The 16,621-nt window shown below is 39.6% G+C and overlaps 1 protein-coding gene across 1 annotated transcript in view; it reads left to right on the top strand.

The window, feature by feature from the left end:
- The window catches only part of LOC122680786 (ovochymase-1-like), a 94,907-nt gene that overhangs the window by 65,080 nt on the left and 13,206 nt on the right, over window positions 1-16,621 (top strand). The window contains exons 19-21 of the mRNA XM_043882472.1: window positions 6,073-6,198; window positions 10,137-10,184; window positions 11,353-11,577. Coding sequence (XP_043738407.1) covers window positions 6,073-6,198; window positions 10,137-10,184; window positions 11,353-11,577 — 399 coding nt within the window. The remainder of the gene's footprint in view (window positions 1-6,072; window positions 6,199-10,136; window positions 10,185-11,352; window positions 11,578-16,621) is intronic.

Here is a 16,621-nt window from a genome sequence, read left to right as displayed (position 1 = left end):
GTTAGGATAGTATTAAGGATTAGGCACAAAAGGATAAATGGGTCCAATAGCTTCATTAATAGCCCTTAAGTGAAAGTGAAAGTGAAGTTGCTCAGTCGTGTCCAACTCTTTGCGACCCTGTGGACTGTAGCCCACAAGTCTTCTCCATCCATGGGATTCTCCAGCCAAGAATACTGGAGTGGGTTGCCATTTCCTTCTCCAAGGGATCTTCCCAACCCAGGGATCAAACCCAGGTCTCCTGCATTGCGGGCAGACGCTTTAACCTCCGAGCCACCAGGGAAGCCCTAGTAGCCCTTAGGTCTTGTACAAATCGATAGTCTCCAACAGGTTTAAGAATAGGTAATATCAGAGTATTACATGGTGACTGACAGGGTACCAGTAATAATCCATATGCATCATACTTCTTCACTGTAGGAGAAATTCCTCTCTAGGCTTCTAGCTTTAGGGGATATTGTTTTTTATAGGCATATTCTCATCTATGTCTTAGCCTGATAACTACTGGTCAAATGTCTTTGTCTAAGCCCGTAACCTCAATGTTCCAAACTTCAGGGTTTACTAGGACTTCTATCTCAGTTGTAGAGATTCAGTCTGTGTTTTCATTCTCTGTTAAAGTCATTTGGTGATGAATAGGTTTTCCTTAAGGGCTTCCCTGATGACTCAGCAGGTAAAGAATCTGCCTGCAGTGAGGGATACACAGGACAAGCAGTTTCCATTCCTGGGTCGGGAAGATCCCCTGGAGGAGGAAATGGCAACCCACTCCAGTGCCTGAAAATTCCCGTGGACAGGGTAGCCTGGCGGGCTACAATCCACAGGTTGCAAAGAGCCAGACACGACTGAGCGGCTAAGCACAGTGTGACGCAAGGTTTCCTTGTCCCTTTAGGAACAGAGTGGCCCTAACTAGTTTAATAAATCTCTTCCCATTAAAGGGACAATCAGGCACAAACAAAAAGGAATGTAAAAGTAGTTGGCTGTTAATGTTACACATAAATTGTTCCAGGAAAGTGTACCCTTGTCTTTTTCCTGATATTCCCATTACATATTCTTTATGACTGTTAAGATTTCCAATCCTTTAGGTTAAGACTGAGAAGGTTGCACCAGAGTCTATAAGAAATTCTATCAAGTTGCCTGCTACTTCATTAAGGCTCAGCATTAATTATATAGATGGTATCTCTAGGCAAAGCCTCTTCTGGCCTCAGGCCCCTCTATCTTCCAATTGTGAAGCCTAATGGCCCCCATCTCCCGCTGGCATCTGAGGTATCCCCTCTGCCCAAGCACTGACTGTTGGCAAAGGGTACATTGATCAGAATCTTTGCTCCAGCATCTCTTCTGTCCACACAGGGCACAGTGATTTTGTTTGGGTGCCCGTGGGCCTTATGGTCCACCGTGGTCAGATTGGCCCAAAAAACCTGGCCTCTCCTTTGGCCTCTGAATGGGCAAAGCCTTTGTAATCATTTGAGCCTTTTGTTTGTCTCTCTGCAGGCATTCAGCCTTTTTGGCTGCATCCACATTGTTGAAAACTGAATAAGCCAATTGGAGTAAATCATTCATAGGGGTTTGAGGACCAGCAGTTACCTTTTGAATTTTGTGCCTGATGTCTGGGGCAGACTGGGCTATGAAATGTGTAGCCAAAAGGACAAAGGGGTCTGTCCCTCAGGGGAAGGGGATCCTCATTTGTATACTTTCTAAAAGTTTCCTCTAATCTCTCTTGAAAAACTCCAGGATTTTCATTTGGTTTCTGTTGGGCTTCTTTTACTTTCTCATAATAAACAGGCTTTACCATAAGCTTCTTCATGTTTTCTGTCAAACAGTTAATCATATTGTCCTGTCTGTCCCTGTCAGTAGAGTTTATCTGGTGATTCTACTGTGGATCAGCCTCAGGGACAGTGTCATTCCCCACTTGAAAAACTGCATGTCCCTGTTGGGCCCTAGTTGCCGTTTGGTCAGCACTGTCTCTGGCTGCTAGTATTATATACTGTTTCTCCTCTGGGGTGCAGCAGTGGGATAGTGAAAATCTGCAAATCTCCCCAGGGGAGATCAAAAGTTCCCATTAACCTGGTAAACTCCTTAGTGAAAATTTCAGGGTCCTCCGAAAAACTTCCCAATTTATCCTCGGCCAGACTTAGATCAGACATTTTGAAAAGGGCACATGGACTGTTACTATTCTGAAATGACAGAGCAGTAACAGCCTGTTACTGTTACTGAGTGTGGGGACAGGTGGCTGGTAATTTATGCCACTGTGGGTGCCAGCTGGGCTGAGATTGTGTTCCTCGGGTAACTTGAGGTACAGAGAAGGAGTTCTGGAATATAGTGCTGGCCTCTTCTCACCTTTGCGTACACTTTCCCCTGGGATTTTAGCCTCAGCTGGAGCAGTAGCTCTCTCAGATCTGGGAGCTTCTGTCAGCACAATAGCTCCTCCAGGGGGCTGTTGCAAGAGCAACAGCTTCTTTCTGTGGGGGTTCTGGTCTTCACATGGCCCTGTACACTGGGTCAGCTAAACTGTCCTCTGATTGCTTCCTTAAATGAGCCTTCTGGGTTACACATAATATTAGATTCCTTCCAATTACAGTTCCCAAATACAAGGTCATAAAAACTTGAACATGTAGTATTTCACTCCATTTTGATTCCTTTCTACAGTATAAATCTAGTTGCAATATTGTATTATAATTTAGAGACCTGTTCAGTGCCCACTTTTCTTGGCTCTCTAACTTATATTGCAGCCAAACGTGGTTACATAGCCTGAGAAGTTTTTTTTTTTCAAATCTTGTTCAATTTTTTTCTTAGAGTATGTGTCCCAGATGGGTGTCAACTGGGATTCATTCAGTTTGACCCATCTTAGACCCAAACCTGAGGAGAGGTCTCTGCTTCCTGGGCCATCCAAAAGTTTTGTTCTTGTGCAATTTGATCAAGATTTGCAGTTATGATTTTAGATGGTATCCCTTCCAAAGAAGTCTCCCAACCAGATGTTAGTGCCCAAGAAATTGCCACAAAGGAGTAGTACAGAAGATGTCCCCAATGGTGCTGATGATGATCTGGAACTTGTCTGGCTGCAAGTCAGAAATAAAAGGATTAACACCTGCAAGGGCCTGGAGGGAGGAAAAGACTGACATCAGGGCCTGGTAGGTGCTCAACTGGGCACTCCTAGTAATTAAAGAAGAGTACTTTGAGTCTTGTAAGCTGGTTCTCTGCCAAATTGAGAGAGAAGAGTGAATTGTTACACCTCGGTGATCATATGGGTCTTTTGGAGTTAAAAGAAAGGATACGGAATTGATAGAGAGCATAGAAGGAAAACCTCAGGGTGAAAGAAAAGAGTAAAGATTGCTAAATCCTGCAACATCATATAGTGCCTGGATGTGTACAAGCACAGCCATTCCACTGCCTTGCTATGTATCTATGTAGCTAGGGCTCAAATCTGGTCAAAGCAACCCAGACAGTGAAATTCCTTCTTTTTCACATACCATTTCCCTTGTCTCCTGCACCAGCAATAAGATTCTTTCTGTATTTCCATACCACCTTTCCATGGCAACCCATACTGATTGTCATCATTCCTCCAGTTCTTTAAACATCCATATCATTGTTCCCCTGGCTTGTATCTCGGAACCCAGTCAGAGCCCTAAAGCTCTGGGGTTGATTGGCCTGACTGAAATGGGCTGTCATCAGTGGAGTGTCCTCCCCAGAACTTCTGACCTGTGGCATCCCATGGCCCTTCTAGGACCCAACCTCAGACCTTCTTATCTCACCACAGTCCTGCTCTGGTCACCAGCTGAAACCATTGGGTGCTGTTTCCAGGGCTCTGAAGAGCTCCGGCACCACAGTCCTTTATATCTTAGCCCAGAAGTTAGTTCAGTGAGAGGCAGAGTGATGGATAGGAAGTGGTTTATTAGAATAGGACATTTGTAAGGTTCACAAGCGGGAAGACAAGCATTGCACTGCCCAAGTACTCAATGGGTTACGTTTTTGTAATCAGAGAAAGAGTGAGGGGAGGGAGATCTTCTTTGTGTTTCTTGAGTAGAAAGAAAGTAGAACTTCCATCATCAGCTTCCTGCCCCAGGTAGGGCAGGGAAGTTTACTTCGACTGTCAGAGCACTTGGAAAAATATTTTCAGATCTCAGTACAATGAGGGCCTTTCATTGTGAAAAGTCATCTTTCCATAAATGATTATTTTCTGGTGTGCACAGAGTCTGTTTTGGTGGTCATTAATTTGATGATATCACTGGGCACTTTGTAGGCCTCATTTTCTACTATTGTTCTTTTGTTTTGAGGACATTGTGCAAAGAACATGTCTAGGCCAAAGAACATGTTTTAGGGGTTAATAACTCACTGGCCTTACTGAGCAGGATGTAGGTTTCATGCTGCCATTGATTTTGCTGTTTGTGGGCATGTCCCCTGTTTCTGTTGCATGGTTTTGTTGCTAAGTAAGTTAGCCATGACCAATTTAGACAGCATATTAAAAAGCAGAGACATTACTTTGCCAACAAAGGTCTGTCTAGTCAAGGCTATGATCTTTCCAGTAGTCATGTATGGATGTGAGATTTGGACCATAAATAAAGCTGAGAGCCAAAGAATTGATGCTTTTGAACTGTTCTTTTGGAGAAGACTCTTGAGAGTTCCTTGGATTGCAAGGAGATCAAACCAGTCAATCATAAAGGAAATCAGTCCTGAATATTCATTGGAAGGACTGATGTTGAAGCTGAAACTCCAATACTTTGGCCACCTGATGTGAACTGACTCGTTGGAAAAGACCCTAATGCTGGGAAAGATTGAAGGTGGGAGGAGAAGGGGACGAGAGGATGAGATGGTTGGATGGCATCACTGACTCAATGGCCGTGAGTTTGAGAAAGCCCAGGAGTTGGTGATGGGCAGGGAAGCCTGGCGTGCTGCAGTCCAGGAGTCACAGAGAGTCAGACACGACTGAGTGACTGAACTGAACTGAAGTTAGCTTGATTTTATCATTAAGTAAGCCAATCTGACTTTGATGTTAAGTGACTTGTTTTGCTTTATGAGTCAAGCAAGCCCACATTGTTTCAGAATTTTCCTACTGCTTTCTTGAGTGATCCTTAGTCTTATTGCAGTCTCCCAAAGCCCCGTATAGTTCCCTCTCTATCTACAGTTCCCTAATGGGGAACTCACTATTGTGTTCACTATTTGATCATCCCATTCTGTCCCTATCATAGGGAGAAACACACCAATATGTTCAAGTGGATATTTCTAGACTGTAAGGTTATAAGTGATTATTTTTTAAATTGTCCAGACTTTCTCTAGTGAAGGATTAAACATTCTGGGATCATAAAGAAAACTATAAAAATCAGAAGATGAAAGAAAAATATTATATTCTAGAAGTTGAACTAGATTCATAGGGTAGCAGTTACAGAGAACTTTATAACAGCAGTCTGGCTATTACCAGTCAGCCTTACAAGAGAGAGAACCATGGGTAAAGATTAGTCTCCATCATCTTCTGAAGGATGCTTTTAGAAATCCAGGGGCAATGGGAGGTTGAGCGAAACCATTACTAATTAGCCCTAGGATTCTGTCTCACGGGAGACCTCTAAAAACTGTTGCCTAAAAAATCTCATTTAGACCAGCTAGTGGTTTTGACTTTTATGCCAATTACTGTACCTTACCTCTTATTCGTTTGGTTGTGCTGTGGATAAATGAAAGTTGTATGTAACAAAAGCTCAAATATACTTCTTTATATATGGTTATTTCAATCTGGTGACAAAATATATTTTAGTTCCCTGATGATCTAGCCAGACCATGTTACGTTCTTTTATATTATATAACTTTAAAAGATCTACTTAAGTCTTTCAGACATTATGAGAACTGGGTACAATGTCCTAGTTGGTTTGGAACCACTTTCTTAGAACTGCTTACACTCAGAAATCTAGAACATTTCTATTCTAATTGGGTTTTGTTTTGCTTAATTTCACATTATTAAATTGTTGGTAGTAGATGAAGTATAAATTTGTATTAAAAGTAGTATTTTTTCCTTTTACTTTGCTCAATAGCTTTTGCCTTGATGAATAGTAAGAATGTTGTTTTGCGGGGTTGGGGTTGTTTTGTGTTTTTTTTGGCTAGGAAATCTATGTGAAGGAGATTCACCTTCATTAAAATCTCATGGTCCTCTTATGATGTTGATTTTCACATACAATGCAAGTTTGGCCATGGAAGAATTTTCTTTGAGATATTCTTTTCATATGTCTGGTAAGTTCTGTTACTTTTTTCATATTTTTATCTTTATGTTTTTGCTTTATTTTGCTTTATTAGAAAAATATGTGTCATAAAATAAAGAAATTTGTTCTTCATTTCATTTGTAAGCTTTAGAAGAGAAGAAAAAGATAGTATTTAAGGTTGTGACTTCTGTAATCTGTGGAGGCATTAAATAAACCTTCATAAAGCATACGATTTATCAGATTTTTCAGTTTTTATTATAGTACCTAATAATTCTGTCTAGTTTTCTGTATACGTGGGATATTATAACAATACAGTAGGAATTTTTTATCCCTAGCCTAAAAGTTTCAAGTAATTTTTCTATATTGAAATTGGTTTCCTTAATGTACTAATATCAAGAGTAAGTGATTCCTTTTTTAAAACTTGTTTGGTGGATAGTTCATATATATTATTTGTAACCAGATTGTTGACAAATATGCTTTGCCCAGCATTCCTATAGTTTGGGTGAAGGCACTGATAGCATTATGAAAATTGAGAACTATTGCAAATTATGGAAATTGAGTATTATGGAGAAAACATTTGCAATTATGCTTAATTCTGAATTAAGCATTAGAGTTGCTCTAGTCCTTAAGATGTCTCGATTAATACTCATTAAAAATGTTAATTGGAATATAATTGGAGAGTTTTTTCTACAAAAAATTTTTACTTTCTTAGTCTGGTAATGTGAGAAATGTTGGATGGAGAAAACGAAGATTTGCATCAAGTTCAAATTATATAAGTGAAAGGTGTACCGTAGGGGGCTAACGTAAACAGAATCAAATTTCCCATTTAAGTCTTTAATTATTCAGATTATCAGCAAATGGTTTTAAACCTATGCTAGGCCATGTTTAAAGCACTGAGGGTTCAGTGATGAGCAAGACTGTCCCTGCCCTAGAAGAGTTGACAGTCTAGTGGGGAGATAGTCAGTAATCTGTAAACAGAGGAGGACAGAGACTGTTGCTTATCACACAGTTCATCCAGGATTAAGCCACTGCAGTAGCTGGTAGACAGTGCACTCTGTGCTTCAGAGAGAGGAAATTAAGGTGGTAACAGGATGCTCTGTGCTTTGAACAGGCAGGCCCCTTACATAGCTAGATGTGTATTTCAGGAAGAGTTTTAATGAACCCAGATTTCATATTTTCGTGTAAAAGCACTAAAATCATTAGCTTGAGATCTCTGTTTCTTGTGATTAACAGTAATCTTCTTTCAAGACATGTGCTTGACTGTCCATACTCCCTAGCCAAAATGACATTTAGAGTGACTTCTCCCCCTACCTCTTTGGAACAGCTTGTTCAGAGGTACTGAGCGGTTGTCTCATGGATATGGTCCTCAGTAAGACCCTAAATGAAACAAAACTCATAGCTCTCATGTTGTGCATTTTTGTTTAGTCAACTAATCAAATAATCTCAGAAAAATATAGAGTGAAAAAACAACTATATTAAGATTTGACAGAGGGGTCTTATTTAGTTTGGTAAAGGATGGGCATGGAATTCTGGGAAATCTTTGTTCTGTTATAGCGAAACACCTTCAAATGCATTTCTAGTCACTCTCTCCTCTTTTACCCTTTCACTTTCTCTTGAACCCATTCCTGTAAGGCTTTCTTTCTTACCCTTCCCCAGATGGTGTTCTTGCCAAAGGTACCAGTGACCCCCACAAGTTCAGATCTGACAGTTACTTCTCGGTCATAACAGCTGCATTTGGCATGGATGACCTCTTCTTCCTTCTAGAATTTCATTTGTCATGGCCTCCAGGAAACCACTGTTACTTGACTGTCCTCTTCACTGGTCTCCTTAGAGTCTTTTGGCTGGTCGCTCCTCATTTTTCCTATCATTAAAAGTTGAGGTGTGCCAGGATCCAGTCCTTGACTTTGTTTTCTTCTCTACCTGTACTCACTCTTAAGTGATCTCACCCAACCCCTAGTTTTAAATACCATTTTTACACAGATAACACTCAAAGTATATCTCCAGTCTCAACTTCTAATTTGAACTTCAGGACTGTATATCCAATTGCCTCCCTCTTCATTTGGGTATCTAATAAGCATCTCAAATTTAACATGACCAAAATGCAACTCTTGATTTCCTGTTTCCAAATTCTTCCTCCACCAGTCTTCCCCACCTCAGTAGATGGCAACTGCAGTTTACTAAATAAGTGTTCAAGCTGTTATATTGTTCATCCTTGACTTTTCTTCTCACATTTGTCATCAGATTTAGTTCATCTATGGACCTGCAGCAAAATTAATCTAGAATCCAACTACCTCTCAACAATTCCACCATAACATTCTGATACAAGCCTTTGCGTAGTCTGTTTTACTCTTAACAGCCAGAATGATCATTTTTTAAATATTTAAAAAATTTTTGTTTAATTATTTGACTGTGCTCGGTCTTTGCTGCTGTGGACTTTTCTCTGGTTGTACCGAGTAGGCGCTACTCTCTGGCTGTTGTGTGTGGGCTTCTCATTGCGGTGGCTTCTCTTGTTGCAGAGCACAGGCTCCAGGCGAGGGGTCTTCAGTAGTTGTGGTATCTGGGCTACATAGTTGAAGCTCTGGGGCTCTAGAGCTTAGCAGTTGTGGCGCACAGGCTTAGTTGTTCCTCAGCATGTGGGATCTTCCCAGACCAAGGACCTGTCTGCTGCATTGGCGGCCGGATCCTTTACCGCTGAGCCACCTGGGAGGCCCCAAAATATAATCCTTTTAAAATGAATAATTCACATCATGTTATCCCTCTGCTTAAAACCTTTCAGTGTTTTCCCAGCTCACTCTTAGTCGGCCTTTCAGTGACCTATGAGATTCTATAGAGCTGGCTCTTGGCTACCTCCTTGACTACCTCTCCGATCATTTTCCCCAGCCACACCAAGCAAGCCCCCCCTGCTGTTCTCTCCAAACCGTACAACCACGCCTACAAATAGATGATGCTCAATAATAGTTTGAATAAAGGAAATGACATCCTAGCTGGGGTAGATTAGTGAGCAGACAGTAAGGTAGTAGTAGCTCCTTACCTAGTAAATGAGTAAGAAATACATCTGTCTTGCTTATGAAAATCCCTTTGGCTGAGAGCTAAAGAATGAGTAGGAGTCAACTCAGCAGACTTCTTACACGTGTTCAATTTCTGTTTTCAGATAAACATAAACAACCTTTAGTGCAGACATTTTTCCAACCACAGCAGAAATGTTATAGGTTCACCCTGTGTGTGAAGCTTGTTAAAAATCTGACTCATTCGGCTTTCCCTGGTGGCTCAGTGATAAAGAATTTGCCTGTCGAGGCAGGAGATGCAAGTTTGATCCCTGATCTGGGAAGATCCCACATAGCGTGGACCAGCTAAGACCATACACCACAACTATTGAGCCGGTGCTCTAGAGCCCAGGAGCCACAACTACTGAGCCCACATGCCACAACTATTGAAACCCGAGCCCTGGAGCCCATGCTTTGCACCAAGAGAAGCCACCACAATGAAAAGCCCATGAACTGCAGCTAGACAAAAGCCCACACAGCAACAAAGACCCAGCATAGCCCAAAATAAATAAATATTTTTTAAAAGGTCTGACTCATCATTCATACTCATGAGATTACAGATCAAAATATATCAGTGGAAACTGTACTATTAATATCTATGTGAGTAAGAAATATAAAACCCATTAAAATGTGTGTGTAATATTTAGTCATATGGAAAAATATTCACAATTGGGAGGTGTTACAATGATGTAAAGTGAAATACAGTTTTTAAAAAATGTATACTATAGCTTAGGGAAAAGCAGGATTTACATTAAAATATGAGTATTGGTTACTTGTAGGATGGGATTACAGGTGACTTTATTTCCTTTTTTGAAATCTGTCTTTTGGAAATTTTCTCCAATGTAAGTGTATCACTTAAATGAAAGAATAAAAAATATAAAATATGAATTAGGATATATTGACCTTGAGAATTCTCTTATTCTAGGTTCCATGAGAGGAAACATTAAAGTTAATGGTAAAGAGGATAAAGGAGGTAAGGAATTGGCTTTGTTGATCTGCCTTTGGTTACTTGATATTATAGAGATAGAGTAAGGAATTTCCTTCTGCTAAACACTGTTTAGGAATAAGTGTACTCTCGTTGCTATCAAAGACTTCTAAGTGTTGTGTCCTTATTCTGTTTGCTTTATAATGAGATAATGAACTTCTATTAACTTTCTGAGTGTCAAACTTTGGAGGTAGTGGAGACCTAGGGCAGATCAGGGAGTAGAGAGTAAGAAGGTAGCACCTTATCTGATTACTGTGTAAGAAATACATGTTTTATTTATGAGATCCCCCTATTTTAACTGTGTTATTCATTAACATTCCTTCCATATACTTTATGTCCTCTGGATTGTCCTTGGACACCCCTCACCTTCTCTTTTTGCTGGGCCATTGCACAGTTAACTAAAATGACAAGATTATTGATGAAGTAAATCAATTTGGGGGTGGCATTAATTTTGTACTGAATAATGCCTAGAGCATTTGGAGGAAATCCAAAATGTCATTAAATTCCTCAGTTTTCTTCTTGGTGCAGTAGCTTCTTGGCCCCTGTGAGCCTTAATATCCTGATTTCAACTATCTGAGAGTGATCCAAATTTCCTTACCAAATAAATGATTATAATTTTTAGTATAGGCTGAATTTTAGGAGTATGTAATTTACTCAGGGATTTAGAAGACTGTGTGCTAAAGATAAGCAACAAAGCTACATCACAATGTATATATGGGTGACTTAGTGGTTCATAGTTTGTGAGTTAAAGTCAAAGAACTTTGTCTTCTTTTGGGAAGGGTCAGTTTCTCAAAACAAAACTCATTTATACCCTGTGTTACCATATATAAGGAGCTATGGAAGTAAAGAAACAGTATATAATATACTATATTATATACATAGTTATAATTAATTATTAATTATTAAAATATTAATTGTAATATTTATTATATAAACATAATGTTTTGTATAAATGTTTATTGTATAAATATAATTATATATAATTATTATAATGTTAATTATATTTATAATTAATATTATATTAATATAACTTAATAGAAGTACACTGCAGTTTAAGGTTTTAATGACCTGTTGTAGACATTAAAACCAGATCCAGAAAGTAGTAACTCAGCTCTTTGACTGCTGCATACAATATTTTTTTTCTTTTTGCCTTAAGGGTGTCCAATATTGGATCTGATTGCAGTTAATTCTTTTGAGATCACATCTCCCAATTATCCTAACATTTATCCTAATATGCTGAACTGCACCTGGACTTTTTATTCTATGTCTGGAAATAAAATGAAGGCATTGATTAAAGATTTTATAATGGAAGAATCTTGGAACTGTGAATGGGATTATTTCAATATTTATGATGGACCAGATCAGCAATCAAGATTACTTGGTAAACTGAACCTTCTTAAATGTCCTATGTTGAGGAGCATTCATATGAGCATTTATATAATTATATATATGGCAAACATGATCTATATTTGCCTTGGGAGCAATATCATTTGCTGTCAGAGACTTTCCATCAGATCTTTCATCAGAATCCTGAATATTATTGAACACAATGGGATGAGCATAAGACCACACTCAATGGTTCTTCACCTTTAATTCCAGGTTTTCTTGATTTCAGTGATCCCTATCTCATTTTATCATCAGAGAGCACACTAATTTTGTTTTTCTCAGGAAGTCATATATTTGAAGAGTTTCTGTTGCCTAAACTGCATTTTTAGGCAGCTTTGAAAATTTGTTTACTCAGATTTCATCCTCACAATAAAGGCAGCTCTCTTTAGATCCAAGGTAAATTACAAAAAAAAAAAAAAAAAGCCAATTAACTTGAATAATCTTTAGAGATTTATTGACCACATGATGTCTACTATGTTTGAATGTCAGACAATGTCCTGAGACTGACTCATAGAGGGAACTTTTCCAAAGATTTTGTAACTCAATATTGTATCCCATTCTCTAATTTCCAACCAGTTCTGCCAATCAGGATGCCACTACAATCCACCCATCACAAAGGACAGGAGAAGAGGTTTGATGCTATGTTTTTACAAAGACCTTAACCACTCACGTGATAGTCTAGGATTTATAACACCAATAAGCTTAGCAATGTACTCTGAAATTCCAAAACTACTTAAATTTTTTCTTATCAGTGAGTTTGGCTCCTGCCAAGGATTCTAGAGCAATTAGAATATAGAGGTGGTGGAGACACAAAATATCAAGCTATTAGTTCTCCATAAGATTAATATGAATCGTCTATGGTATCAGATCCAGAATTATCTGGTATAATTCTCCAGAATGCCTTGCAACCTAAGAACCTTGGAACACACCTGGAATTGAACAAGTTGGATTTATTACTCATTGTGGAAAAGGAAAACACATACCCTTGAAAACCATGGAGTGTTAACAGAATGGTAGAAAGAACCTATTATAGGATTTGGGTTTTGAATGAGTAATTTTGGAGATGGTCTAGGGAAGTGGACTTTCTTCAAAATTACCCATTCAAAGCCCAAATCCTAAGTTCTAGGGAAGTGGAAGGGCTTACCAGGTGGTGCAGTGGTAAAGAATCTGCCTGCCAATGCAGGAGATGCAGGTTCAATTGGGAAGGCCAGGAAGATCCCCTGGAGAAGGAAATGGCAACTCACTCACTCCAGTATTCTTGCCTGAGAAATTCCATGGACAGAGGAGCCTGATGGGCTACAATCCATGGGGTGGCAAAGAGTTGGACATGACTGAGCACACACACACTAAGGAAGTTAAAGTTGCTCTAGATTGCTTGCAGGAAGTGGGTGAGAAAGTGGGGCAAATTTATGATTAGGTGTGACTAGAGGATGGGTAAAACTGTAATTGGTAAAGAAGTAGCAAGTCTTCGTTTTAGCCGAGAGGTCAGTGTTTGGTGTTTTGTTGGTTACAGATGACCTTGTTTTTGTCTCATCACAGATTCAGAGACAGTCTGATGTTGGCGTCCTGTGAGATTGTTTGTATCTAACAGGAGACCCTGGTTCAGTTGTGAGTGCTGGACCAGTTTCTGGATGTCAGGGCTGCTTTCCTATTTCTCACTCTACTGTTTTTCAACCTGGCAACATTATTCGTCTTTAAAAGTTCCGATTAATCAAAAATTCATGGGTCAAAACATTAAAAATGTGACAACTTGTATTTCTATAATTAGCTTATACAATTCTACATAAAAGTGAGGCCACTACCATTAATTTGCTAGTTTACACAGTTTTATTTCATATAATTTCATATACTTACAATAGTTTTAGTTCAGTGAAATATGCAATTTTATAAGCATTGTTAAACTGTTGAACATTGAACCCTATTGCTACTCTCCCAGCTGGTGAGAAGAGCTAGCCCAAATATGGATCCACTTTGTCTATATTGTCTCAGTGGTCTTTTCTTACTGAATATTTTCTCACCTAGAGAGTTATTTTTTAGCTACTTTTTAATTATTTCTGAGAATGTAGATGGAATGGTACACAGCCTCCAGATTGGTTTCATTGCAATGGTTTAATATATTAATGAAAATAATTAGCAAAATTAAGGTTCATCTGGTCTTCATTCTTTCATTTACCCCATAAAGGTAAGACATCAGTAACTAGTTAACACCATATTAAATGTACATGTCAGATTAATTCATGACTGAGCATTTTCTAATGTATTAGACATCTTGAAGACACAGTGATGAACAGTTCAGAAGTGATCATTGCCACCTTCTTTTGAAAAGACACAATAAATTTAAAAAACTAATAATAGTATTTAACAATAAATAATAATCAAATAATTACTGATTGTCAACATGTGTGCTGTGCTTAGTCGCTCAGTCATGTCTGACTCTTTGCGACCCCATGGATTGTAGCCCACCAGGCTCCTCTGTCGATGGGGATTCTCTAAGCAAGAATACTGGATTGGGTTGCCATGCCATCCTCCAAGGGATCTTCCCATCCCAGGGATTGAACCCAGGTATCCTGCATTACAGGTGGATTCTTTACCAGCTGAGCCACCAGGGAAGCCCAAGAATACTGGAATGGGTAGCCTATCCCTTCTGCAGGGGATCTTCCCGACCCAGGAATCGTACCGGGGTCTCCTGCATTGCAGGTGGATTCTTTACCAGCTGAGCTACCAGGGAAGTCCTATGTCAACATAGTCTGAAGGAAATTAGTTGCAGCAGCAGTATGGAATAATAGTGGGTACACAGTTGCTTTAGTTAAGATGGTCATGGAAGTCCTCATTGAAGGGGTGCATTTGAGAGCCAAAGAATGACAAGGAAACAGTGAGGCAAGGCCAAGATAGCATGTGCGAAGGTGTCTAGTACCTCAGGTCTGACCTTACCTCCTACTGTTCTCCTTCTTCACCCAAAACCAGGCACACTGGCTTCTTTATTCTTCCTTGGACTAACTGAGCATATTCTTGCTTGGCCCCAATGTGACTTCAAGATTCACTTCCTTAGTTTGTTCAGGTATCTGTCCAAATATTACATAATCTAAGGCCTCTTATATCACATAATCTAAATAATCCTCTTACACTTCTCCTTCTTGGCATTAATCATGACCTGGCAGCATGTATATTTATTTGTTTAGAATCTGTTTTCCTCCACCAGAATGAAAATATCCTGATAACAGAACTTAATCTCCTGTTCATTGCTTTATCTCCGATGTTTAAAGTACTACCTGAAAATAAATATTTGATGAAAAAATAAATGAAAAAAAGGCCTGGTATATGGGAATAGTTTGGTAACTTGGGGAACTGTCAGAGTGGCTAGAGGTTGGGTGAAGACAGACTGGAAAGAGGTGAGGTTGTAGAATATGAAGGTTTTGCCCTCAGGTCATGCAGCTCAGGTTATGGTAATGAGTGGACTTTATTCCCATCCAGTGGGAGGTCATTAAAGGTTTTGGACAAGGAACTAATTTGAGAGCTGCTGTGGCTGCCATGTTGGGAGTGGATTTTAGAGTGACAAGTGAATTATTTTTTTTTTAAAACTTTTTATTGTGTATTGCCGGATAACATATTAATAATGTGATAGTTTCAGGTGAACAGTGAAGAGACTCAGTCATATGTATGTGTGTTTAGTTGCTCAGTCGTGTCTGACTCTTGCAGCCCCATAGACTGTAACCTGCCAGGCTCCTGTGCCCATGGGATTTTCCAGGCAAGAATACTGGAGTGTGTTGCCATTTCCTTCTCTAGGGGATCTTCCCGACCAAGGAATCGAACCCAGGTCTCCTGTGTTGCAGGCAGATGCTTTACCGACTGAGCTACAAGGGAAGCCCAACCATACATATATATGTATCCATTCTCCCCCAAACACCCTTACCATCCAGGCTGCATAACATTGAGCAGAGTTCCATGTGCTATACAGTAGGTCCTTGTTGGTTATCCATTTTAAATATATCTGTGTGTACATGTCCTCCCCAAACTCCCTCACTATCCCTTCCCCCCTTGTCAGGGTGAATTACACCTGCAGTTATGAGGCTATTATGATAATCTAGACCTATCCTGTCTAACCCATGTTGTTATTTAAATTCAAATTTTAAAATGAAATGGAATGTAGTATTAGCCACACTTCAACTGCTCAACTGCTACATGTAGTGAACGATTACTATACTGGACAGCACTCATATTGAACTTCCCATCACTGCAGAATGTTCTTTTAGTACTGTTTAGGTAATAGGTAGGGAGAAGGAAATGGCAACCCACTCCAGTACTCTTTCCTGGAAAATCCCATGGACGGAGGAGCCTGGTAGGCTACAGTCCATGGGGTCACAAAGAGTCAGACACGACTGAGTGACTTCACTTGAACTTTTCACTTTCATGCATTGGAGAAAGAAATGGCAACCCACTCCAGTGTTCTTGCCTGGAGAATCCTAGGGAAGGGGGAGCCTGATGGGCTGCCGTCTATGGGGTCGCACAGAGTCGGACATGACTAAAGCGACTTAGCAGCAGCAGGTAATAGGTAATGTTGCCTTGCAAGAGGATGGCAACAAGGGAATGCAGATAGAATGGACAGATCTGGAGAACTGATAGGCTTTCTTGGTGGAATAAATGTGAAATCAGATCTGCAGATCAAGGAGGGCTCCTGAGTTTATAGTAGGAAGTTTTCAGAGGTGGTGGCATTTACAGAGATGGGAAATACGAGAGGGAGAAATGGATTTGTGGTGAAAGATCTATTTGGGTCATGTTAAATTTTAAATGCCATGATACATCTAAGGTTGAGTTGGCAGTAGGGAGCTAGAAGTAGAACTCCTGAAGTTTGGACTTAAAATACAGATTTGAGAGTTATCAGCTTGTCATAAATTTCCTTTAGTTATTCTTTCTCTGACATCATCACTTTCCTCTATCATTCTCATCAGTTTCAAACATATTCTACTATTACCCATAGTTAAAATCAAAATAGAACAAGAAAGTTAGCTGTTGCCCCATTTCTCTGCTTCCCTTTACAGTAA

Source organism: Cervus elaphus, chromosome 22 (genome assembly GCF_910594005.1).
Source record: "Cervus elaphus chromosome 22, mCerEla1.1, whole genome shotgun sequence".
Classification (NCBI taxonomy): Eukaryota; Metazoa; Chordata; class Mammalia; order Artiodactyla; family Cervidae; genus Cervus; species Cervus elaphus.
Note: the sequence above shows the minus strand (reverse complement) of the source record. Positions and strands in the feature narration are given on the sequence as shown.